Here is a 27438-nt window from a genome sequence, read left to right as displayed (position 1 = left end):
TTGAAATGCTAGACAATTCTTTTAAATTTAATTGGTTAACTGAATTATTAAAGGGAGATAATACGTTTTGAAACATTTACCCCAACTATATTGTTAATCATTTTAATCAGATGGATGGACTCTAAATCTTACTAAAATAAGACTACAAAATTGAAAAGCTACAGATTGAAGTTTTATCAACAAGCTCTCCAGGCCTGGAAACTTGCCTACAAGCATAATATCCCCCAAATAACATGTTAGATTCGGAACAATGGAAATATTCTTTATAAGAATAAATAACTTTATTATAAGAACTGGTTAGAAGATGATATTGTGCTTGTTCAACAACTTTTAAATAACAGTCTTCTTATATCATATACCAAATTTATATCCAGAATAAAATCTCTGTAGCACCTAAACAGCATGTTGTGGTTTTTGATGTTACACCAAACATCTTGTTACAGCTCTTTAAAGGAAATAAGCCTTATATTTCAGGGATTTAAATATAACAATTTCTATGCAATATTGAAATTGAACTATTAAGCATGATGTCAAATTTGTAAATTGTGTACTTTTTGTACAATCATTTATTCAATATTCATCATTCTATCAGATAGTACTAGGTCTTCCGTTTAGAGAGAACTTTTTAACAGAAGTTCTGCTAATTTTTTTAATGTTTTTCTAAACCTGGAACACAGCTGTTTTTTATTTATTCTAATTAACAGGACAGTTGTTTTCCATTTAAACACTTCCCAAAGCTAGGCTGAAGTTAAGATGACTTGAAAGTAATAATTGCTTAAATACACCTTTAATTTCTTGCTTGGTGTGATGAATTTAAAACAGTAAAATAGTAAATACATTAACAGCTAAAACAGCTTGGGGTCAAATTGACCCCTGAGAATAAAAACTGCATGCAGTATGCACTCATCACATAGAGTATATATCAGCACAGTATCAGAATATCAGTACAAAAACTTTATGCTTTATCCGTTGTCCCCATCAAATTAGGAAAGCTGAACTATTTTTGGAATGACAAACATTGAATGCGGTCAAATTGACCCCAAGGACTATAGATGGATTAAATTATGTAGCAATTTTATACACAACAGACAAATAGATTAAAAAAAGAGAAATAATGAAGGCTTAAATTGAAGCTTAAATTCAATTTATGCTTAAATGTGATTTTGTTTCAATATCCTACCCCCCCCCCCCCCTTTTTTTTTTAAATTACAGATCTGTTGAAAAGTGCACAGAAATGATTATTACACTATTTATCCCAGTGGTCATCCCCATCTCCTGCTCTCCCCACTATCATCCAGGCCCGCCTCCATTATTTACCACAACATGTACAACAAAATAAAAAACACACTCATACCGAAAAAAAGTAAATATTGCAAAAATGAAAAACCTTTTTATCATTTAACTCATCAGAATTATTAATAACAGTATTGCTGACCACTCTTTGCATTAGAAAAATAAAACAAGAAATCATTCTATGTTTAACCCTTCTGTATACTTTGCTAATATCAAATTCTATAATTCCTGGGGCTATCCCAGGCTACTTGTGTCAAAATAGCAACACCTGTTGTGCTTTTTTGTTTTTTGGCAGGGTATAAACTCAGTGGGTCCTGTCCAGTAGTAAGAAAAGCTGCAGTATTCAGGAAGATGTACATTAGACGCTTTAAAAAATCTGACAGGAACACCTTCTTCCACATGTTTGCTGTGTCCCCTGCTTTGGCTAATGGAAAAATCCAGACAGAACCTCTTACTTACGTGATTTTTTCCCGTTAAAGTGTACAATATTGTTTCATAAATGAACATTTCTTAACTTGTTTATTCTTTGGTCTTTGCGATAGTGATCATTAAAAGTTTGTTATAAACTTCTCTTTACACACAACTGCAGGAGATTAAATCATGTAAGGTCAGGTGACTTCTGAAAACATTTTTCTTTTCATTGTTTTAATTCATATTCATAGTACATTTTAAATTATTCATTAGAGAAATTAGAATATGTGGATAAGGGGTTCAGTAGGGAGTGCTGTGTGCAGGGGCGGAGCTAGATGGGGGGCCATGGGTGGCCATGGCCACCCTTAGTCAATCGTTGGCCCCTACCATTTATTTCCCTCTAATATAGATGGTGGGAACAGTAATAACCTCAAGTGGATCATTTAAAATATTTTAATTTTTCATATATTAACAATGACCTGACAACAATAACACTGTGGTTGATTATACACATCAATATACTAACATTAATAATGATAAGTACAGAATTCAAGCAGAAATACATTTTTTGTTTTATGGGGTAAAGAGAAAATAATGTGTCTCTTCAAGTCATCAAGGAGTCTTCAGTGAAATCATAGATAAATAAATATTCTAATAAAAACTTATTAAATAATCGATTTATGTAGATATCAGTACTTGTAAATATGATTTTTATGCAGAATGATTATTGATAAAAGTAGGTAAGTAATGGCAATGGAAAAGATGTTCGCCCAAAACATAAACCTGAAAGAATTTTATCCACTATACCTATAAAGCACCGATTTATAAATATATTCGTCTATTTGTTAACAAAGACTGTGGTAAAGTATAGTTTTGTCTTTATTTAGAAAATATGGATGTTTTGCTTGTTAATTTTCCTGTTGGAACAGGTTTTGGTGCCTATCTACTAATTGCCTGGCCACCCTTATAAAACAAATTCTGGCTACGCCTCTGGCTGTGTGTGAGAGAGGTTATCAGAACCGAAAGTAACTCGTTTTATTTTGACACAGCGAAGTGAGTCATCTCTCTGCTACGATCTTTGTTGACGTCTCTCAGCCTGTAGGTGAGGACGCAGCCGGAGTCGCTAAAAGACAAACAGGCGCTGGACGCGTCTCGTTGCGCAGGTCGTAACAAAGTTGGAATGAACCTGTTTTTACAAGGACAGCTAGTGACACCATGGAGAACCAAACCCAGATCATTTGCTCTGAGCTTTTTCAGAAGCACAGGAAGGTAGAAGTTGCCCTCTATCCTGCTCTTCTCACCTGGAAGGAAATTGAGAAAAGCAGAAAGCGGAGCTCTGGCGCATCTGAAGCAGGTAAGTCAAACACAAGGACACTTCTTGAGGAAATATAAAGATCATAACTTGTATTTGTTCTGTGAAATTAAACTACTTTTCCCCCCTCATTCTAAACGAGAAATGCTCTTTTAGAGGCTGTATTTCCTCCACTTGGTTGACCTTCACTGTAACTACTGTTCATCCTAAAAAAGAAAAAAGTATGAAGCAGCTGTCTTCTCTTTCTGCTGCCTATCTAGGTCACACACATGTTGATGCATGGAGAAACAGTCAGGTCATGTTGCTGTTGTAGTGAGGGTCTGTTCACTGCCAAGACCAACAGGTTTCATATGCCCCCTCAGACAGGAGGTCATTCATTAACTCATTCAGAACGTATAAAGTGGGGTTCCTGCTGCAATCTGCACTTTTAAATGATTATTATTTCTATTTGGCATCAAGAATCCTTCCAGGGGGGCACATAATCAGCCATTAAAAGATAAACGTCATTAAAAAAATGCTCCACAAAGGAAATAATGTTGAGTTTTTATGCACTTTTCAGTTCTAACACAAGGCTATAAATACATTATTCAGGCCAACAGAAAGTTTATACCAACATTATTCCTGCTCAGGGTATGTTTGGATTATCTCACTGAAAAGGAGGCATGCATCTCTCCAAGGATAGCACAAAATCTTTTTTATTTATTTATTTATTTATCTCACCAAATAACTGCTTTTAGACTTTGTCCTGGCATTAACAATCAACCCACTCCTATGATTGCTGTGCCACTTAATCCTCCAGTGGAAGGAATGGCATAACGACACAACAATAGGCGTGAAAAAGGCTCAGGATACGGCTACAGTTCCATAAATCGGCCAAGAAAATACAGTTATGCAATTTTCAGTAGTATATGATCACATATAACAATTCATTGGCGCACCACTACATGTTGCAGACTTCCCAAGTTCCAAAAACTAATTTCAGGGAGATGCTTATCTTTTTGGTATCTAACACATATGTAACGGTTATGGTTTTACTATACGTTCTAGGTTCTTTAATCTACGCTCATTGTTCTTTTAAGATCTTTATTGCGGTTTGAAACATATTATATGAGTGTATTTTTTACCAACCATTTAATGAACTTTACACAGTTATTAAAATAGTAACTATAGTTATCTATATATTATATTTATAGGACAAATCTATTAGTAATATTCTGTTTATAATGGTATTCATCTCTATATTTATTCAGTAGAAATACCCATGTCCTGTATTTATAGAACCATTATTTATCCTGCACTTGCTGCTATCGCACTTCTGGTTACACCTAAACTGCATTTCGTTGCCTTGTACCTGTACCTGTGTAATGGCAATAAAGTTTAATCTAATCTAATCTAAAAGTACCTCTGTCTGCTTTGCTATTGGTGTCGTGTTTAAACGGCTCACCATCATGTTGAAATCTGGCATGTGTTGCGGTATAAATATGGTGCGGTGCAGTCAGTCACTTCAGTATCAGGTGGGTTTAAGAGGAAATTTTTTCACCATTACATTTGCAAAGAGACGTCCTAGTCTAGATTTGCGTAGGGGGCCCACCAGCTATCAGAGATGGGGCCCCTAAGAGGTTGTGGGCCCGTAAGCAACTGCTGTCTCTGCTTACCGCTGCTCACACTGAGCCTGGTTCTGCTGGAGGTTTCTTCCTGTTAAAAGGGAGTTTTTCCTCTCCACCTTCGCTAAAAGCATGCTTAGTGTGAGGGATTGCATTCAACTGGTTTTCCTTAGATAGAAAACTGAATCAATTTGACTGGATGATCTGGTTTATTGTAAAATGCCTTGAGATGACGTGTTGTGAATTGGCACTATAGAAATAAACTGAATTGAATTGAATTGAATAAGCTAACAGGCCAAAAGACCAGCTCAAAAGAGGTAACTACATTATTATTTCAATAATTTATTAGATATGTATTTAAATGTGGAAATAATTTCTATCAAGTTTGGGTTCAGCTATTTGTAATCTTTTCTTAATGTAACACATCTTGTATTCTATCTGCCCTTCTTAGATGTCAAAGCTAAAAGTTTTAATCACCCACTAATCTGTTATCAAACTGCTGTGCATTTAATCCAATCAGAGATCAGCTATGACTTGAGTTTTGATCATTTCAATGTGGACTTTAGTACTGGAGATATCAAATAATAGAGTTAGTACACAGTGTTGTAAATACATAAAAAAACAAAAAAAAAAGTGGTGTTTTGCAGGTCAGAAAGCAGAAGAAACAAAATAATCCAGCTTCTCATTTCTGGAAAACAAATTAAATTTTAAAAGAAGTCGATAGCACTGAGCCACTTCCCCATGCCTTATGTCATGACATAATAGTCACTTCCTTGTTTTTTTCTTGTAGAGGTTTATCTTGAAATCTGAACATTTTATAACTAAAAAAACTAAACTAATAAATGTATTTTGTTCTATAAATGACAAATTAATCTGATAGATTAAAGCGAAAAATGTATCTAAAGATGTTAAAAAAAAAAAAAGATTTTGAAGCTTTGTTTTTTTCCCCTTCATCAGGTAAATACCCAGACAGTATTGTCTTGATAGCAAACTGTTGTTTGGCAGCCTAACTAAGCTCCCAGCATGCACTGGTTTAATGGTCTGATCCACTAGTTTCTCTTTACTTTTAATGGGGTTAGCAAACAGCCCCCAAATGTTTCTGTCATTTCTATCAGACAACTTCTACGTATTTGGGGCCCTGCCTATATCCCCCTGAGGCTAATGTTTGCTCACCTAGACGGCTTCCCTGCTCGGCAATTACTGTAGCATATCGAGTGGAGTGATTACAGCTGGAGCTGCACGCTTTAGTTCGAACCCAGCCATTGACCTTCCACAAAGTGGTATCAAGCGCCCTATAATAACCTGCCATAAAGACTTCCATTTATTGAGTCAGTGTTCGACGTGACTTCATCAAATTCTGCCAGTGATTGCAGGGACAAGAGATGGTTAGATTACACCAGAATTAAAGATCCAACATTGGTGCCTTTGCAGCTAGTAGAAAATTCATAAAACGTTAAGTGTTACAAACAGTTTTATATCATTTATTCAAATTGAAATGGCTAACGATTCACATAGTTGTTGTATTTGTTGTTAGTTAACTTTGCAGAAAAAATGAGAGTGGTGACAGGTGGAGTTTTCTATTGATCCCTTGGAACCTACCCAAACAAGAAAGGCTTGGTTTCAGCGTTAAATAGATTAATGAGCTTTAAAAACTTTCCACTCTTCCTTATGTCTGCAGAGCTTTTTGTTCCTGTGTTTACACCTGCCTCAAAGTTGTAAACTTTAACCAGTGTCCCCTGCATCATCATTTTCAAGTAATCTTTGTGCCATTTAATTGAAAAATGAAAATTATACATATATATTTTCTTTTTTTTTCTTTTTCTTCTTTTCTTTTTTCAATTAAATGGCACAAAGATTACTTTTAAATTATGATATATATATATATATATATATATATATATATATATATATATATATATATATATATATATATATATATATATATATATATATATATATATATATATATATATATATATATATATATATAATTATAATTTACTTTTACATCTACTGTAAAATGGATATTAAAACTGTATGTAAAAGTGTTGATATTAAAAGACCAACCAGGGAAGTTGCTATAGGAAAGAAAAACAGAGGGAAATTAGAAACAGATTTTATCAGAGATTTATTTTTAATATTTCCCCCACTGATACAACATTAACACTTAATGGAATTTATACATTCATAGTTTGTCTTTGGCTGCACGACTGAATGCTGCTGTTCGATATTTAAGCAGATCTGTATAAGAGACATAGAGTGGAATACTGTGGAAATTATGGTGTTACAACAGCAATTTATTATAGCAAAAGGGGTAACACACATAAAAAAAGTGTATAAAAATAACATAATAAGTGACAGAGTTAAGAAAATCAACAAATAAAATATGGTGCTGTACCATGTTTTTTACAAAATAACTACTGTGCATCTGGAGAATAAATAATCAGTAAACAGATGTGGACATTTTTACAGTAATGGATGTGTGAGAAAAATAGCAGCATGACAGAGATGTGCTGAAATAACAGCAGCATGTTATTTAACTGACTAAGGTAGAAAATCTGCAAAATCAGCATGAATGTAACAACTTATTGAGGATGTTGGGAACAGTGGTGGTTATAGATGGTTATATTTGCTGAGATAATTTAGTATGGAAGAGCACTTGGACATCCTGCATGGATTGTGCACGCATAAAAGATGTTATGGCTTCTGAATTAAAAAGTCCATTTAGTACTCTGCAATTTTGATTCCTTTTTGCAATTAGAGACTTCTAGTTTCTTATTAATCGGGTTTTTCTTCCACTTCTTCTCTGTAACCCTTAAATGAAATGCAACATGGCTCATCACAGTAAACACCATAGCAGAACATGGTGGTTGCAGCATCTTGTAGTGGGAACTAATTTAATTTCCATTCTGCCTTCTATATTCTGAAAGCCCTAAATAACTGTAAAGAACTGACTCAGAGAAAGTTGTCAGAGTTTCTTTTAATCTTCTAATTCGGTTCTTTTTTTCGGTCTTAGCTAAACAAAGCACCATTCTCCTCATGTGTGCTGCCTCCCCTTAATATTTTGAAGGTATTTTAGTTCCACTGGAGCTTAATCTGGGGTATCAGAGAAAAGAGAGTCTGATTAAAAATGCACAACGTGCCTTTTAGATATTTATAGAAAAGCAAATGCATTTATTCTTTCGCTGCTTAACTTGAAATCTGTCTTAGTCTAAATAAAAATGTAAAAAATTATGATTAAGTATATCAACGAGTCCTTTAGTACCTCCTTATTTTAATGTTTTATCTATTTGATTTATTATCCTCCTTCACCTCTTCAATCCCCTGGGTAACTTTCATATAAAATACTCTTTTCCTCCTACTTCATCCTTAATCCTGTCCATCCTCTTTCCTCAAGCTTGTTCTGACTGCACTAGTTTTATGGTTAAAACAATGGTGTTAAGCAGGTGAGCAGGAATGACTGGATAAAGTTGCTTCCTTTTCAAACCCGTTTTCGTCGATAAATTAGCGACTTCTTCATGTCCAGACTGATGTGCTGCTTTACAGAATAAAGAGATGGCTCTTTTACCTTCTCATATTCCATTGGAAGCATAAAGCTTTAAGCTACGCTAAAAATTAGAGAGGAAACAGGCTGTGCAGGGGTCTAAACATAGCCTGGATTGCAGCTTTTTATGAATTGTCTTACCTCAGGAATATTTCTCAGAATGTCTGACAAGATCGCTTTTGGCCTTTATGTTATGTATTTGTGGCAATATAATTATAAATTAAAAACTGGGACTTAATAGCTTTAAGCTGAGCCATAATGCCCCGTAAAAGCCATTGCTCCAATACTTCTCGAGTATACTAATGGTGCTTCTATCAATCTTATTTTAGTGTAATTATTGGTACCCCTGGAAAAGGTGAATGCAAAACTCTAGCTTCTCTTAGTGCTGGCTATTTCAAAAGTTTTAATTGTTGCTCTGGCTTTTTTATTACCGTTTTCCGACTTCAGATCGGCACTGATTTGCTTGTGCAGAATTGCATACTCTTTGAGGTTTCCCATTTTGAAGAAAGACATATGAACCCGTGTGTTACGCTATATTTTGTACCTCAGGGTAAAAAAAGAGGTTCCTTCAATGGTCAACATAAAATTGTCACATCACATATTGTTGCATATCAAATACTTAAGTTAAAACGCTAATGTTTTAGTTTTTACTGCAATCTTTGATGACAGGTGTGGTTATTTTCTAGGGTTGAGTTGAAGTGATACTTATGATGTTGATCCTGTGAGATCGACAAAAGTCAACAAGATGTAAATTAACTGTTGGGGATTATTGTCTGTTAGTTCAAAAATTCATGAAAAGATTAAAAGATTAAGACTTTAGCCTTGGCTTAAGGTTAGGTCAGCGGTCAACTTATGACTGTAAGTTTAGGAATATATAGAAATGCATAACTTATTCTGACTAGAACTTTTCAAAGAGTGAACTTGAAGTTTCATTGTACCACTAGTGACTTTTCTCCTGCTATACCTTCCTCCTTGGTTGTCCTTTCTTCTCCGTCTGTTTGCCTAAGCGTTGGCTCAACAAACACCATTGTGCCTGGGAGAAATCCGCATGTCTTGTTTGACAGCTCACTGCCATGTGTACCCAGGCAGATCTGTGCTTTGTAATCTAAAGCTGGTGCTCAATGCACAGGCCTGTCTGTGTGCTGAGAGATCGCTGCAGAGGGAAGGAGAGAGAAGGATACAGAGAAATAAACAGTGCCAGGAAATGACAGCTGGAGATGGGGTAAACTGTGAAGGTTTATGCCGCATCACTGGCAGCATTAAGGGATCCCCAGTGGCATTGATTGCAACTATTTACCCAAGACTATGGCTATAGGAGTATGACCTCTGAAGCTAATTAAACTTGCGTGAATTTGTTGTATGTTGTGTAATTCTGAAACTTTAATCTGCCTCAAGGAGAGACTTTTTTAAAGCCCTTGATGTTTTATTTTTCCCGCAACCACATAAACATTTTTATTAGTTTTGCACCCTAAGTAATATCTTATCTCGTCCGTCGCACTCGGAGTTCAAGATGCAAACGAGGAGCAGGAGTGACATCAGGCTATGCAAACACCTACAAAAGCGAACGTTTCCTTAAGCTTGCCACAGCTTGTCCTCTCACACATTGTCAGTGGGAAACCACAGTAACAATAAAGGGATTACACACTGATCCGATGTGTACTGGGAGGGATGGCGAGAACAAGAGCAGAATGTGAATATGACAGCTTGTTGCTGTGAGAAGGTGAGGCCTGGGGAGCCTGTTGTCATAAAAATAATAATCATATGCACAAATGTAAACAGAAAATCACTTGCACTAACACGTAAATCCTACAGGTAAGTGTTAAGATTGAAATCAATGTGTCTGACGTAAATCTTTCATGCATGCCTCATTTTTTCTTTTGGGATGACGAGAGAATGTCTCATTGGGCCTTCACTTGTTAGACAAGGATTTCAGTTCTTACGCGAATGTGATGCAAAGTCATTGGAATCCTGTCAGGTAGGATACCGCCTTGTTTTGGGGAAAACAGGACAAGCAGGATAATAAGCAGAAAACTGGCACTTGCACAGCCACTTGCTTGTAAGAGTTGTAAGAGTTGCCTTGCAGTCACTGATCCCACAGGTTCTCATCAGGGTAGCCCTAACTAAACCTGGTGCTGTTATGTTTATTAAGTCAGGGGAAATGTATGCTGTTTTTCATGCAGTGTTTTGATCACATTAATCTAGGCCCTAGATTGTAGGGCATCATCATCAAGCCAACTCTCTTTCCCTTTGGGAATTCCTTCCAGAAAGAAAGACAGACTTAGATGGTGTTCTACAAATTGAAATAGAAAGGCAATTAGGGTCTGTTGGGTATGGAGCAGCAAAGCTTTTCATTTTTCCAGTGCGAGCACGCAGAGAAGACTTCGAGAGCACGCCGCTAGCGATAAACGTGCAGCAGACCGTTTTGAGTGAAGGTGTGCAAGTTCAAACGATGCACATTGTTCTCAGTGCACACTCAGTTCGGCGGCATTAAAGTTACGCCTTAGATGTTAAGGAAAAAAAATATGAAATGAAAAATTTGACAGAAAAAGGCTCCATTACCTTTGCAAAAAAAATTTTTCCAAGAGAGGTAAAATTTTTCTCCTGTTCACTGAGACATTGTTGAATGTTTAAACTTGAAGACTTTAATATTCAATTGAAAGTAATATAAAATGTTATTTATCAAATAAATAAATTATAAATAGATTTATTTCCTTTATTTATTTTAGTTTTATTTCCTGCACATGCCTTTATGATAGAGCAGCTGGAGCATTTATTGTGCATTTATCGTTATAGATGTAAAACTGCCCAAATTATCGTGATATTATTTTGAGGTCATATCGCCCAGCCCTAGGGTAACATCTGTCATTATATATCTTGATGTCAAAGAAGCAGTAATGACTTACCTAAATAATTTGCCTGATTAGCAATATATATCCTCCAGACTGATTCAGTCTCTATGGTAACCATTTGTTCTTAAGGCCAATAGTAGGTACCATCCAAAGAATCAAGATGTAGGTTTTAAGTAGATCCAGCACTTGTTAGCTAGATTCACATATTGTCTAAGGAGCCTGTTTAAAAAATATAAATGGCTGTTTACTGGTAGGTGTACATGTCCACTTACCTTTTTGTTTGTGTACATAATGAATGTTTACTTGTCTACTTCAGCTGGAAATCCCGTGGCATTGTTGATTATTTCTTTTAGGTTGGTTCTATGGTTTTATTACCTATGCTTTGTGTCCAGGCACACCACATTCCATACACCCTGGCCTCGGTTGGTCTTATCAGCTGAATTTGCTTCTCAGCATTTGACAAGTCATCTCTCCTGCCAATAAACCATATCTCCTCCAAGGTTCTTCTAATCTCTGCTGACAGCTCATGCAGTTGAAATGATTTACACTTTTCCCAGCTCGTGATGAATATTAGAAGATGCAGGACAATATTTAATTTGTTTGTTTTACTTTTACCGCCTCTATTAAAGAAGTTTATTGCTGTAAGTTGGAGATGAAATTTTGTTCCTCTCCCACTAACAAGCAGACTTTTCACAAATGATCTTCAGGTGATCCCCGCATGAGCTGTCATAAGTCATTTGTTTTGTGTGGGGTTGCCCCCGACAATTATTTTCACTTATCGATTAATGTACTCATTATGTTCTTGATTGAGCGTTTTGTCCATAAAATGTCAGAGAGCAGTGTTATTTGGCTCGCATAATTCAACCAAATGTCTAGTGTTGTCTGGGAAACGGTCTGGAACCACAAAGATCCAAAAAGTGGTTCCATGCATGACGATTTAATAAGTCAAAGTTAACGTACTGATTGTATCGTTTATATACAGTTATATATTTAATGTCCTGAACCTATCTTTGAAGGTTTCAGTAAATATTAGGACATTTTCCATTTTTCATTAAGAGATAATATGTCTATGCAGATTTTAAGCAGCAAGAAATAGTACCTGAAGATGATGTTTCAGCACTCAATGGCATTTTTTCGTAGTGTGAGAAATATCACGGGAGAAATAAAATACTTTGATGTCCAATCCTCATAATGCTATGGTAGCTTGAAGGAATTTGGGTCAAACTTAAAAAGGTGCAACCAAACAACATCCTTGTTCTAAGTTTCCCTCCTCTGCAGCCAAGAGCGTGAATTAGAGGACAGATAGTATTTCTGCTCAAAGCGCATGAATCTAGGTGACCTACTAAGCCTTATTACATTAACACAAAGCTCAGTACTCCTTTATTCAAGGAAATAATTACTGCCTGTAGGCCAGTGTCTAGAAGTTGTATTCCCAGTCTTTTTGTGTAGCAGAGAGGCCCGGTCACCAAAAATGTAATGCTTTATTCTATTAATAATGACATATATAATCTGTAATTTAGGCTATCTTTTGCAAATGTCTCTCTAACAGTCTCTACATCATTGATGATTCTCGGTCATTATGCGAAGATATATCTACTTTTCTGTATTATGGTAGTTTTTAAATTATGGTCAAGATTCGAGAAGTTTTCATTAGCTTATTGAATGGGTTGTCACTAGTTCCGGGAACAATTAATCGTGGTTATTTAGAAAATCATTAACTAATTTACTAATCAATTTATCGTTAACTGGAGTATAAAGACTAAAGCATGCATTTAGCTGACAGGGCAACCCACTTAAAGCAGTAACTGTACCTAAACTGTAAAAAAAAAAAAATATATATATATATATATATATATTGCATTGTATTGCATTTACATTGAAGAAAAAATAAATCAATAACTTGTTTGTCTGTCAATATGCTCTATCCAGAACTCCACAAGTGGAAAAGTTTTAGTTTCACCTGGTTTAAACTCTATAAAAAATATATATTTTGCTATCCGATTATTATTCGAATAATCTAAAAAGCAATTGACGGATTAATAGATTTGCAAAACAATTGTTGGTTGTCACAAACATACATTTCTGGAATATCTGATCTTAGGTTTTGTATCAGCAACCTGTGATACAAATACTGTGTGTTTGACCTAATTTCAGAGAAGGTTAACACAAGCCTCAGCATGAAACCTGATACAGGAACTAAAGTAGACATAAAAAATGCAAAGTTGACTGTCTTTCTGTTTAATATTTCCCACAGAAATACCACAGGTGGAGAAGTCTACAGGTACAGCACATTAAGCAAAATTCAGTATCATGGGGGCACACTTTGATCTGCAAGAGTCTGATGTTTCAACCTAATCATGATGATTCTATTTAGACATTAAGTTAATCTTTAAGTTGAGTGATTTATTCTTATAAAGATTATTCTTTATAAAGATTTCGGACCTAAACAGATTAATATACATCTGCTTGACTTGACTGAGATGTTAGGAAGTCAGTTTTATTTTGAAACCTGTGTTTAACCCAGAGGATGAAGTCAAACTTAACCCATTATTACTAGAAAGTAAGAGTCGGATCAAGGGGAACAATTCTTAACAATTCTTAACAAATTTGTTTGTTGGAATTTACATAAAAAATGCTGACAGTAATATTATGTGTAAAAGAAAAGGATTTCTAAAATTATTATTATTCTTTGAAAGATAAGAAATTAGTTTCAGTAAATGCTTGTTTGTCCATCTTAACTTATGATGCACAGAAAACCTTGCAAAAGTCTTTCCAGGTTTTTCTTTAATAGTTTTTCAGATCTTGAGACTGAAACTTTTACCCATTGTATTTTGATATATATGGTATGTCATTCTCAATCAGATTAGATGGAGAGAATCTAGGAGCATCAGTCTTAGAGCTTTTGAGAGCAAACCATATTTTAATACTAAAATATATGCTTTGATTAAGATCTTTCCATCCCAGCTTTGTCTGGATATTTTGTATCATTATCATAATAAAGAGGAAACTTTTGCACAGGTTCAAGGTGTCTCTGTGCGTTCATCAGCTCTGAGCTGAGAAGAGGCATCCCCAGAGTCAGTTGCTGGTACGATCATGTCACTTTAGGGATGATGCATCTATTATGCACGTAGCTCTTCAGTGTTAACCTCATCTGACCAGTTCTTCTTTTCAATGTGTCCTATGTCTTTTAAGTTGTTAAGCAAATCCCTAAGGCAGCCTTTGCACTAAATTTTATTTTGGGATATCAGACTATATGAAGGACATAAACATGCAATAAAAAAAGAAAAAAGTCAAGCACAATTTACCCTGCACCTAATAATAATGTTTTATTTAGTGTTTTTTTGTAAATACTGTATGTGTTTATGGCATACCTTATATGTATTTATTTCCAACTCCAATTGTAGAAATGTTTAGACCTATATAAATTGGAGGTAATTTTCTTTTTTAAGTGACACCAATTCAAATTAGTAAAAAAAAATAAATACTTTATTGACCCGAAAGGGAAATTAGATGTTACAGTAACTCAGCTTTTTAGTTCCACCTGTGAGAAAGAGTAAAGGCAAATAAAGCTGTCATTTCTAATGCTTTTCAATCATTTTTGACTTTCAGAGCTACTGCCTTTCTCCCCCTAACTTCCTGAAAAGCAGATTTTTTTACTGATAAAAAGACCCCTACGGGCTCCTGCTACCACTCTGAGCCCGGCAGCATGACTAGGCAGCCTCCACTGGCTCACTGCCAGTCCTCAGATTCTTTACAGCCACTAAGAAGAGAATGTCAAAGCCAAGCAGAGAGGATCTGACTTGTACAGCCAGGGGCTTAGCATGTAGCTGAGGGACTAACCTCAGCTGAAAACTGCAGTTTGTTTTTTGGTCTGTGCATTGCCTGGCTGTGTGTGGAAAAGATTATGTGCGGTTGACTTATTGGTGCATTTTTATGTTCTTAGAATATCCATTGTTTCTACTTACTTCCCTGTTCACTTATAGACTGAGATGCAATGACTTCTTCCATTAATAGATGTTCACCAAGATATGTTAAGTGGGTCGTTTGATTGGATGTTTGATGCAATGGTCTCTGCCTCTGTATCCTCGATGAAGATATATGTAATTGGAAATATTGCTCTTCCGCTAAATATGTTTCACATGTTTTAAATAATTTTGCCTAACATTTTTCCATCTGCATAGATCAGAGCTTAAACATCATCTTACCTGTTGTTGGAATAAAAGTAGTTTTTCTCTTTTTTTTCCTCCAAATAAAGCCATCACCCTGCATGCCCATTTGTCTTACACCTATTTTGTCAAAATGTGAATATCGACGGCCATAAAGTTATTCATGCCTGCATTGGGTATCACCTTTATTTGAGAAAGAAATGAAATCCCATTCTCAGGGTCTCCCTGGAGAGGAATAATATGCCATGCCTCTCTCCCATTCATTTCATCATATCTGCTGAATAAATTTGTAAGAGGCTGGAAGGCCCTGTATATGCGATGCGGTTGAAGAGGTCAGTAAGCCTGAAGGTGGTAAAATGAACTCGTATTAAAGTGCATTTTTGAATTTGTTCTCTTATGACTGGATAGTTTGGATGCCTCTGTTTTGACAGCAGTTGTTTAGAAGCATATCTTGCAGCTTTTTTTACTAAAAAACTATTCAACATTACTTTGTTTTTGTTCAACTTTTTCTGTTTTTCTTCTTTTCTAATGTTGAACCAATTTTCCTGTGGCTTACATGCATGGAAAGACTTGACAGTTACAAATTTATTTCCATTTACCTTGCCTTAACTCCTGCCTGGCAACAAATGGAAAAGAGCCTGTGATGTTACATAATAGACCTTAAATCCGACTGATCTGCCATTCCCAGCCTATACCAGGAGGTGCCAGGTCACGCACTGACCCGTAAATTCTATTACTGACCAACCCATTCAGACATAAGGACATTTAAACCAGCACCTGACTTCCATTTTCATGGGAAAGAAGCATTTAAGCACAGTGGAGATCTCTTGGGACTATTTCTATTTAGTTCAATTCTTGCAAAAGGTTCTAAGTATCTCCCAGTCCATCTAAATTAAGCTGACTAAGGTATCTGCACAGAAAATATTTTTAGCCAAAGGATTGTAACCACTTAACACTGTAGCACTTGTAATAAGTGTTTTTATATAGCATACCTATGCCACAGCAGTAAGTGGCACTGTAACACTGACACAGAAGTGAAGAAGGGGGAGAAGAGAAGGAAATAGAAACAGTAAAGAAATTTTTGCATGGTTAGAGCCATTTATAACAAACTGCAATTATTTGAATACATTCTGAAATTCAACCACAACTCTCAAGTCTGCTATTGTTGTCTTTTGTGTCAGCACACGCATGTTTAGATTGTTGTGGTCTACATTTGCTGACATGGACGAGCACGTCAGTGATTTGCCGGTTATGTAGATAAGGTCTGGACAGAACTCACTATCTGGTTAAGAAGTATGGGGTACTCCAAAACCCAGATCTGCCTTGATGGGCCCTAAATTCAGTTTGAGAACTTTCTTATAATTGGAACATATACAGGGTAACAGTGGGGTCGGATGTAAGAGTTTACCCTGAAATCAAAGGGTTGATGGTTTAAGCCCCGGTTCCCGCTTACAGTGTTGTTGTGTCTTTGGGCAAGACACCTCACACGCATTGTATACTGATGATGTTAGAGTCCCCAGTGGCACCAGTTTACGGCAACCGCACTACTGTCAGTGAACCCCAGGGCAGCTGTGGCTACAGTGCAGTTTCCCATCATCAGTGTGTGAGTGTGTGTGAATGACTGAATGTAGTGTAATGCCTGACTTGAAAAAGCGCTATATAAGTACAGGCCATTTACCATTTAAACATGCCATAATCACTCTTAATATGGGGGATTGATGCAAAGATGATGAAATCAACTTTTGCTTGATGCTTATTCAAGAGGAGGAATTGCTGCAAATTCAATGACTCAATGAAATGATTTAAGTTGTTATTTTTACTTAAATAAAAAACTTTTTTAAAACTTGGCATTATAAGCAAACTGAGTTACTCTTATATTTATTCAATTTAGTATGTGTATTTGACTTTTCCTCTTGAATTAAATCAACTATATTCCTGCATGTCTGCTACACAGTGGGTAGCGGTTCTCTCCGTGTACTCCGGCTTCCTCCCACAGTCCAAAAACATGACTTTTAGGTTAATTGGCTTCTCTAAATTCTCCTTAGGTGTGAATGTATGTGAATGGTTGTTTGTCCTGTTTGTCTCTGTTTTGCCCTGCAATGGACTGGCATTCTGTCCAGGGTGTACCCCGCCTTTTGCCCGTAGGCAGCTGGAGATAGGCACCAGCGCACCCCACAACCCCAGCAGGGATAAGGGTGAAGGAAAATGGAATGGAATGGAATATTCCTTAATATAAACTGGATCTGTTGGCATTTCATGTGCCTTGAGAAATTTGTTGTGAATCAGAGTTAGATTATTAAATACAATGCAGCTTGATATTTATTGATATTTTCATTATACTGTTTTACACAGTTGGTTTACAGCGTTTCTTGGACACCAAAGTTGTCCATGCACTAGATTTAGTTTGAAATTTAACAAAGAACTTGGGAGTTTTTTTTTTTCACTTACCAAAATAAATGCATTAATATAAAAAAATTTGATGTTTTTTTTTGTTTTTTTTATCATTTTGGGTCTTTGTACATGCAAATTTTAGATGGGCATCAGGTGTTACTGGCTCTCACCATCAAGCTGTGGTCACTGTGAAGTGAACTGGACTAAACAGTGGATTTGATGTCTTTGCAGATCAAGGCCATGAAATTAAAGTGTGTGAAATCGTGGCAATCCACAAAGCAGAAGATGAAGCTGAAACTCAGACCAGGAAGCATCCGAAGAGAATAAAGCAGCATTCCCAGCAGTATCCCTATGCATTCACAGGTACACATTTTCCTTCTAGTGAAAAGTAAATCTTTTATAACTATAAAAAGCTCCAAAAGGTGGTCATCTTTCAACCATAAACTTCAATGTACGTCATTTAGAAATTTGGCTCAGATTTTTTTATTAAACATTAAGGGTAATGTGCAATTTTCACCTAAGACTCAAATCTTAATTTTGGTGTCATCTGACTAGAGCACCCTTTCCACATCTTCCCTCATGAGTTAAGTGTCTTCTGGTTGGCTTCCCTTGGTTTTATTCAGGGCTATTTGAGCAAAGAATACAGAATACAAATGCACAGATTTTATATAGATTAGAATAGGAGAGAAAATCCCTTTATTGTCCCACAATGGGACAATTGTGTTGTTTACAGCAGCAAAAAGATTGTAGAAAAAAGTTTAATGCTTTATGGAATCCTGCATTCTTTCTCTGCTTGCTGATAATTTCGGAGGCATATTGAAGTTTAGGATATGTGTAATTTCAATGATCAGGTCCATACTGCCAAAGTTATAAAACCTTTTAATGCATGAATCCTTTAAAACTTTTCTTCTGTTGATTTCTATCTTGGAGCTATCGGGAATAAATTCATACAAAATTTAGTTTATATCATTCAATATGGCATATGCCCAGTAATGCAGGCTTTAAAATGTACAGCTTCACAAAGCTGGGTTGGCACACTATGCTGAAACATTAATGGCATGTTCTATAACTCATACTCTGTTTCTATTAATATGTTAGAGAAAATTTTTCACACTCTCTGACATTTTCACCACTTGTATGATCTGCGAGTCGATTGAACTAAAGGCTTTTCCTTAAAAGAGTGACTCCTCTATCTGATGAGAGGAAATATTCAGTGTGAAGATGCTTAGTGAGTTCATCTACTCCCAAAGTTCTTCGTGAGTAAATTCCTGCTCCATCTTAGAAAAATTCTATTTATTCATCTGTCTTTTTTCTGTGCAACCAAGCCTTACTCAGCTGACTTCCTCCTCATTTCCCGCACACCTTCTTATCTTACTCATTCCCCACATTCTGTGACGGACCAAGTTGATTAGGATAAAGCAAGGGTTCATTGGCAGGGCAAGTCTGCATTGCAGCAAAACTTGGACTAATGATTAGAGAGAAAACATAAACTGGGGGAAAATTCTAAGAATACTCCAGGAACCTCGGCTCAGGAGCTATGATGGATGTTTCTCTGATTCCTATGGCACTTCTAGCATAAGAGAGGGACATTTCATTGTGTATATAATGTTTTCTGCGTTCTATGGAAAAAAGTATTGTTTTCTTTGCAGTTGCTTATGTGAGGAGAACCCAGCAGCACCTGTGGCGTTGCAGCGATGTCACCTTCCACTGTGCCGACCAGCAGATCTGTGACCAGTGGATCCAAGTTACAAATGAGCAGCTGTCATTACTCAGTAGGTGCTCCTTCACTCTATGCACTCAGGACTGTCTGAATGTTCACTCCAGATCAATCTATCATCAAGGAAGCACTTATCTTTGAATCTGGTTGTAAAGTTACTTTCAGCACAGATAAGAGCTTATTAACTGTAGCAGAACGCGTTTAGGTGTAAAGGTGATTTCACACACACTGCTGTTGATTAACCTAACAAACTAAACAGAATGTTGGGATTTTTCCAGGACATGGGAGCAGAAGTTTGACCCAGTGAACTACAGACCCACATGAAGGGGCAGACTTTGATCTGAAAAATCAAACCCTTTAATAAATGGAAGCATGGTCTAAACCTGATTTTCTCTCTTTTTTTACCTAAAGTAATTAGCTGCACAGTTAATTTCCCTTCTGTAGGGTTAGAGTTAGAATGAAAGATGAGGGTTATTTTGAAGAAACTTTGATTAGATTGCCTCCTTAATGACAGTCTGTCACATTACAGATCTTAAAGTCTAAGACCTTAAAGCTATAGACTTTTAAGATTATAGATCTGGACACTGCATGTCCAAAAAATTAAACAAACAGGAAGATTCGAAGTGGGTTAAACCCTTCTCTTTAACTTTCACATATTGTTTTGCAAACTCAAATAACATAAAAAAGTTAACCTAAATTGTTGTATTAATTAAAGTTTTTAAATTTAAACTGATTGATTAAACTCAGATTAACATATTTCAAAATCTTTGATATATCTGCAAAAAAACTAAATTTTTTATTGCATAGAACCAGAATTTAACTAAAAACTTATGTTTACATTTTGTCAATATTAGATGTATTATAACCTTTTCAGTGAGACATAATGTAAATCATAATAACGTATTTCTTTACAAAGTTTTATTCTCTGGGGACCTTTTTTTTTTTTAAATTAGCAGCATCTGGTTTTTAAAGTGCAACTAAACCCGATATAAAAGCATAACTCCGCCCTCATACAAACTCTCAATAAAGTGTGGAGATGGTGGTCAAGGACAAGTGGGAGTGACATATAATTTGATATGATTAAATAATCAAAGTACCGTCAATAAAATAAAAATTAAGTAATAAAATTTTGACGTGAAAAACAACATCGATCAAAGCTCACAAATCCAACTCCTAACTAGCCAGGATGATGTGTGTCTAAGTGAGATGGTTCAGTTTATTCTTTAAAACTGGAACATTGCATAGAACAGTGTTTTTGTCATTTTTCATGGTTGTATCTGTGGCCGTAGAGGGCATATATGAACTATGAAGAATACTATTATCCTCACATGTAAAATGGATGGTATCACCTTGGAGATTACATCAAGGCGACTTCCGAGTTCCAAGTTTCCAGGTAAATTGAACATATAATTACTCCCAAAACACTGGGCTTCTATGTTGACATGCACCAGTTTACCCATTAGGAAAATGAAACTGTCCTTATTGCATTTTAACCCATAGAGGGCAGCAATAAGACGGTTTTAAGGAAAACATTTCAGAATTTTTAGTGTTTGTGGAAATGTCCAGTTTTGCACTGCAACATAAATATAGCACCCTTAAGGCCCAATTTATACAAGTAATATGGGGAAAAAAACATTTGGATCTTAGTTGCTCTTTAAAGATCAGTACACAGTCCCCTAAAAAGTAGTATTTTTAATAACTTTTATCTATAACTGCTATTTTTACACAACCACTACACATTTGACATGCTTTATGGATTGGTGTGGTAGCACACCAGCACTTTTGGCTTCATTACAACTTGCCATGTAGGTCTGAATCAATCATGACCCATCCCTCATCTCAAAAGGTCAAAGAAGATGAATCACGATTCAAGTTCTAAAACTATCTATAACATTGTTATAGCGATAATTGAGTACAAAATGATGTGCCACACTCTTTGGCTAATAGATCTGAAAGAAGATGCATCTTAAATATCTGGAATCATGATTGTAAGGTGATGTAGTGAAAGTACAATGTCATCTTGATGCCGTTTTTCTAACCAAGATGAACCAATTCTGTCATATTAACCACATTCATTGTGAAGATGAAGTCTGTACATCTTTAATAGTGTTTGTCTCCTCCACATTGCACCTTTACATCACCCACAGACAAGCCCATTTATGTAATCTAATGGAATTTTTGTGTTATTGCTAAATGATATGGAGTTTTTTTTTCTTGGTGCTCATTTAACACTTGATCCCATTCAAATCTCTTTTAGTTTGAGCTGCCACCGTACTTTATTTTTCCACAGCCGCCCCAAATAAGCCATTAACTATTCTCTGCCACATCACTTTAGAAGTTCATCACCAGATGATGCAGTGCCTCCAAGTTGCCTCGCACTCCTTTCACAGCTGGTCGACGTGTCATTTATTTTTCAAACAGCACATTCTGATCATTATTTTAAGAAGATCTCTAGTTAATGAAAGCCCCAATCAGGGTGTTGTCAAATAAAAAAGTCAAGCATTTTCAACCGCTATCCTTCACTTTGCAGCCAACCGACCGAAGAACCTCTTGGTGTACATCAATCCGTATGGGGGGAAGCGACGCGGGAAGCACATTTACGAGCAGAAGGTGGCTCCGGTGTTAAGGCGGGCCGGTATCTTTACAGATGTGATTGGTGGGTACTTATCAATTGAGCTCCACAACATTTAAATAAAAAATGAGTCTCAAAGGCCACGATATATATCTCTGCTGCCACTGTGGCCCTCTCACAGGGCCAAGGTAGCCTCAGTAGGATATGATTTTGGTTTATGGCGGCATTAATCGTTAAACCACCTGAATGGATGATGTGATACTTGATAATCTTGGATATCCAAACACATCTATTATTCAATAAGTGTTTGCTACAGTGCATTTTCTTCAGTACTGATGGTCCATCAGAGTGAAAACCATTCACTCTGGGCTTCCTATAGCTGCTATGAGCGGCATGATTTTTTTGTGCTGGGATTATATGCCTGGTAAACAGATTTACTGTTTTTTTTTTCTACCTCTGGGCTCATTTTGTTAATACACAGTACAATAGCTGAATTAGACTGTTTGTGCCTTTGTGCCTTGCTTCTTTTCTAAACATTAATCTGTTCAGTGGGTTTCAGCGAATGCATCCAAAGTGCTGTGTTTTTTTGTTTTTAAATGGCTGCTCCGCCACTTATTTAGTCGGTGCATTTCTTTTATTGCACTTGCACTAACGTTTGCCATTTAATTGGTTTCCACAGTTACAGAGCGGGCTAATCATGCCAGAGACCACTTGAAAACAGAGGCCAATCTAGACGATTATGATGGGTGAGTACTTCAATGAGGTAGCTACTGCTGCCTTCGAGCTTTTGAGACACAGATTTTTGCTTATGGCATTTATGTTGATTCCCTTGTCTCTCTACTCATATTTTGATAAAACCGCTGAGGCCCTCATTAAAACTCTGTTATTGGGTGATCTGCAAGGAGCTGAATTATTCATTTTCACAATGCACTTTTTGCATAATTTCGACGTGCTGCAAACAACAATCTACAGCTTCTTCTTTTACAAACTGAAAATATTCATAAAAAGTCGTCTTCACCATCTAAGAAGCAAATATATCTTTATGAATTTGAATAGCAACAAAAGCAATGTTCATTTTTCCATTTTTCATTAGATCAAAACATGGTACAGTATTTTACTTGAATACATGCTGCTTTGGCTAAATTGTGGACATTTTTAAGGCTTTTCCAAGCATCTGCTTTTACTTCATTTAAGACATCTCCAACTACCATGGGACACCTAACGAACATTTGATTCATGAGTTTTGCAACCATTAGACACAATAAGGGTTAATGCTGGTGTTTAAAGTATCTTAAACTTACTTAAATATTAACGCATTCCACTAATATTTGCATTACCTTATCATATGATAATACCACCTCTGTTGGTTATTGAAGATTCACTCACCTTTGCATGCCGAATGCTTGAGAGGATGAAAGCACAACTTAGCCTAATTCATTCAGCTATTTAGCATTTTGAACCTTTTTGGACCTGGCAGATGGCCGCTCACACTGAGCCTGGTTCTGCTGGAGGTTTCTTCCTGTTAAAAGGTAGTTTTTCCTCTCCACTGTCGCTACAAGCATGCTGAGTGTGAAGTTGATGCAATCAACTGGTTTTCCTTAGATAGAAAACTTTGAATCAATTTGACTGTATGATCTGGTGAACTGTAAAGTGCCTTGAGATGACGTGTTGTGAATTGGCGCTATATAAATAAACTGAACTCAAGTTAGCATTAAACCTTCATCCCTATGAAACAAGATATGGTAATATACCAGTAAACATATATTTTGGTAACACTATTACTTTGCTCTGCCATAAAAATATTTACAGCTTTAAGCAAAAAATAATTCAGAATTCATTAATTTTGCATATGGTGGAAAAAATAGAATTTCTGGTTAGGCCGTTGAAATTCTAGCATTGCAAATGTAAGACATCATTTCCAAACTAACACACCATGGAGGGTTAAAAGGGACCAAATTAAATGCACCATAAAATAATAAAACATACCATTAAATGTCCCATTAAATTATAAGATGCAGAGTTTCATAGTAAATTGTCCCAATAAATAGGCCAATAATGTCAAATCAGTTCAATTAGATAATTAAATGGATTGTTTTTGCCAGCGTTTGCTAGTGGGCGGGGCTAATGCTGATACTGGCTGAAGTCTGATGCCGTGTCCTCCAAGCAGGACCTCAATGAGAAACATTTCGGATCAAACTAAGGATATAGAGGATAGAGTTGCTCAACTAGAGATTATGGTGAATAGATTGCAATAATCTCTTACTGTTACTGAAGTTATTCCAACATTTTCAAAAAAAGACATTAGTCTAGGCTACAGCATCTTTTTAAGAAGTTGTCTTGGCTTATGTGAAGCAGCCAATCATTGGTTAGGTTGGTCCCGCTTGAGTTTCTTGGATAAAGTTGACAGTATGAATAATTTAATAATTAGTTTGCTGCATGGAAACAATTAAACAATAATTTAACAGTATATTCAATTATTTAATGGTACATTAGCATTTGTTTATTTGATGATATATCTATTTATCTAATCTCGTCCCTCCTGACCTTCCGTAATGCTTCATTTCTACGGAATTCAAAATTTAAAGACACTTAAAGTTACATAATTCACGGTTTAGTTTTTGGTCTAAAAATGTAATTAAAGGCACACTATGCAACATTTTTCAGTTAATTAATGTGTTCCATAACGTTATGGATGATTAAATGAGTAATTTCAGGTTGAACAAAGGTATTCTCGGCCGCCCTGGTGGTCTGTGGGGGAAATACTGCACTTGCAATTGCAGGAGCACCGACCCGCACCCACAGGCTCAGAAGTCTCGTGAGAGTCAGTCTTGCTTTACGGCAAGAACTGCTACACCCCCCAGTTAAAAGCATTCTCGTTGCTAGCACAGTGGCAATCTTTGTGCAGTTATGCTACGTTCACGCAGCAAAAGCAGCAAAATCGCGTCTGCTGATTCCTTTTTGCTGCTTGTACCAGTTAGTTCTGACGCGTGGCTGAAGCAGCTTTGCTGCTCTGGCTGCGCGGTGCAAAAGTGTGTCTGAGGCGCATTGGGCGGAGCTTCACTAACCTTTCTCTGCCTTGCAGCTATATTTACTGTGATCAGTGGGAATAAAGTAGTTTTAATATGTGTTTAAGTGAGAAAATACACCTGAAAACGTAATCAGTGCAGTCAGTTCATTCAGATTATTATCCTGCCTTCAATATTTTTTCTGTCGGAGCCGCTCAGACCCCCACATACCAGCGGGGCGCCGACAGTATGGATCCCTTCATCAGCAGCGGTTCACCGCGGCAGCTGGTAGGTCCAAATAATCCAAACTGCATATTCTGCCGGCAGATTTCTGCATTTTTAGTTAATTTAGGCGTCAATAAACTGTTTAAGAGGAGTGATCATCAGCGCTGTGTCTCTCTCCCTGCGCACCCGACGCGCTGCTTCAGCTGCTCAGACGTGCTGCGCCTGGTGCTCAAAACGAGCCGCGGGACCTTTTGCTGCGCCTTGACGCGCGTCAACCATTGACTTTGCATGTAAACTCGCTGCTTCTGTCGCGCCAGCTACGTCCAGTGTGAACGCAGCATTAGTCATTCGCTGCTAAGCTCAAAACAACCGCGCCTGGCTTGACGGAGAAACCAGGAGAACAGCTGAGCATATTTACGACAGTGCACTTTTACTTTCGCCCTCTGGGGGGAGCCTCGCTGGAAAATCAACACCGGTTGCATAGTGTACCTTTAAATTGAGAATTACTCTAATATTTCCATAGGGATAATGAAACATTGTTGTAACTTCTGGGGGTTTCTTCAGCTAGTTTTTGTAGATGTAGGCAGAATAATTCTCCTCTATTGGTGTGTTTTAAGTTCTGTCCTATGGCTTACATCTAATGAAAACTTTGGTCTCATGAATGAGATAAAAAAAAAAAAAAAATTAAATACTTCTTACTGCAGGAACTGCAGAAGACAGTAATGTATGTCCATGTACAGTATATGTAGTCAGCACGGTCAGTAATTATGCATAAATGCACCATAGCATGAAGGTGATCAGCTGTGGTTTTTCTGAGCTAAAAAAGCATGGCGTGCGTTATCAGATGCATTTAGTTCTTCAGCATCGCTAGTTCAGGTTGTCTGTCATCTTCTTCTTGCCTGCTCTTTATTTAGCAGTTTAATTTATGGGTTTGTTAGTATTATTATTATGATTCATGTATTTTCCCACGCAGTTTATCTAATTAGGACAATACGGACAAAGTTTTATACTTATGAGAGAATTGATATATTTTGATATGGCAGGAGCCAGTAATGCTCCACATTTTACAAACATGTCTATGATGTCACGGTGTGATGATGTGGCAGGCTGTATTTATAAAATTATTCTATCACTGCTATTCTGAGACTTCTTGAAGAAGCAAAACCGGGTGATAAGTGCTGTCATTTGTCACCCGAGTCATTTCTCTGGTCTGATTAACATAAAAATTTCTGTCAAATCTGCTGTCACGTCTCATAGTCATTTAAGACATATACATTATGAAGTCTTATTTAAATTGCTCCAAATTATTTCTTCTCAGGAAAGAATCAGGTAGAGAAAGCTTAAAGGTAAATTTAAAGCTTTCCTTTACATGGTTTAGATAAGGTGCGTTTGCAGTCCAATCAAACATTGTGATATCATGGGTATCAAAGCATTAGTATTAGTACTTTTGGCAATGTGGGCAGGTGTGAAGTGTGGTTATAAATGAAGTATACATCCCAATAAAGTTTGTCAGAAGAAGGAAGTGTGCTAAAATCCCCTGTTAGATGGCTGCACCAACTTTGGACTCAGTCATAATAGACCAATTCTTCCCTCCCTCCTTGATTTATTTAAAATTTCAAATGTACCTTTTGAAAGAGGACTCTGGACCCCTGAGCAACAGTTTAATTAATTTCCTCCTACAGTGGAAATCTACAATGCAGTGTTTCCTAAACTTTTTGACTTTATTACAGAACTGAGTGGGTTATTGTTTTGCAAATTAAATATTTAAGTCTGTATTATGTAGTTAAGAATTATTCAGTTACTAAATTAGTGTGATTGTTGTGAAAAGGAAAGCTATTAATTACCAATAAGGTCTAATTATAAAGTTATCCAAGTAATCCTGATCTAGCCCTTAAATTTCGCAGGCATTCTGTGTAGAAATGTGTTTTCTGTGTGAAGGTATTTTAACCAAATTTGTGTCAATACTGATTTCAGTTAAAGTGAGCAAAATGCAAAAAAAAAAAAATAATAATAATAATGATAATCTTATTTTAAAAACATTTAAATTCAATAAAAAAACAGATCTGTAACAATACAGTCCATGAATGTAATGTTTCTGAATTCAAATGTTCATATTGCTGCTTTTTTACAGCTCTATCTGCCTTTCAGCAGTTCTTACAATAACCACAAATCATCAAAAACCACAAATCACTGACATACATCAAGGTTATAAGCTGTAAATTATGCGAGCTAAAGCGAGAAGCCAAGGGTAAAAAGTGCACCGAAAGGGCCCTTTCTATCCTGCCAGGCACCCCGTCCTTTCAGCTATTCATCTTTCATTCGTAACAGTGGAAGCAGGGTTAGAACCCA

The 27438-nt window shown here is 36.4% G+C and overlaps 1 protein-coding gene across 1 annotated transcript in view; it reads left to right on the top strand.

The window, feature by feature from the left end:
- The first annotated feature begins 2786 nt into the window (after positions 1-2786).
- Positions 2787-27438, top strand: part of cerk (ceramide kinase) — a 64037-nt gene continuing 39385 nt past the window's right edge. The window contains exons 1-5 of the mRNA XM_038274580.1: positions 2787-3058; positions 17802-17933; positions 19220-19342; positions 21818-21943; positions 22539-22605. Coding sequence (XP_038130508.1) covers positions 2920-3058; positions 17802-17933; positions 19220-19342; positions 21818-21943; positions 22539-22605 — 587 coding nt within the window. The 5' untranslated portion in view covers positions 2787-2919. The remainder of the gene's footprint in view (positions 3059-17801; positions 17934-19219; positions 19343-21817; positions 21944-22538; positions 22606-27438) is intronic.

This window comes from Cyprinodon tularosa, unplaced genomic scaffold (assembly GCF_016077235.1).
Source record: "Cyprinodon tularosa strain WSP-4 unplaced genomic scaffold, ASM1607723v1 ctg92, whole genome shotgun sequence".
NCBI classification, from domain to species: domain Eukaryota; kingdom Metazoa; phylum Chordata; class Actinopteri; order Cyprinodontiformes; family Cyprinodontidae; genus Cyprinodon; species Cyprinodon tularosa.
The sequence above is the reverse complement of the archived record's forward strand: the minus strand, read 5'-3'. Positions and strand labels throughout refer to the sequence as shown.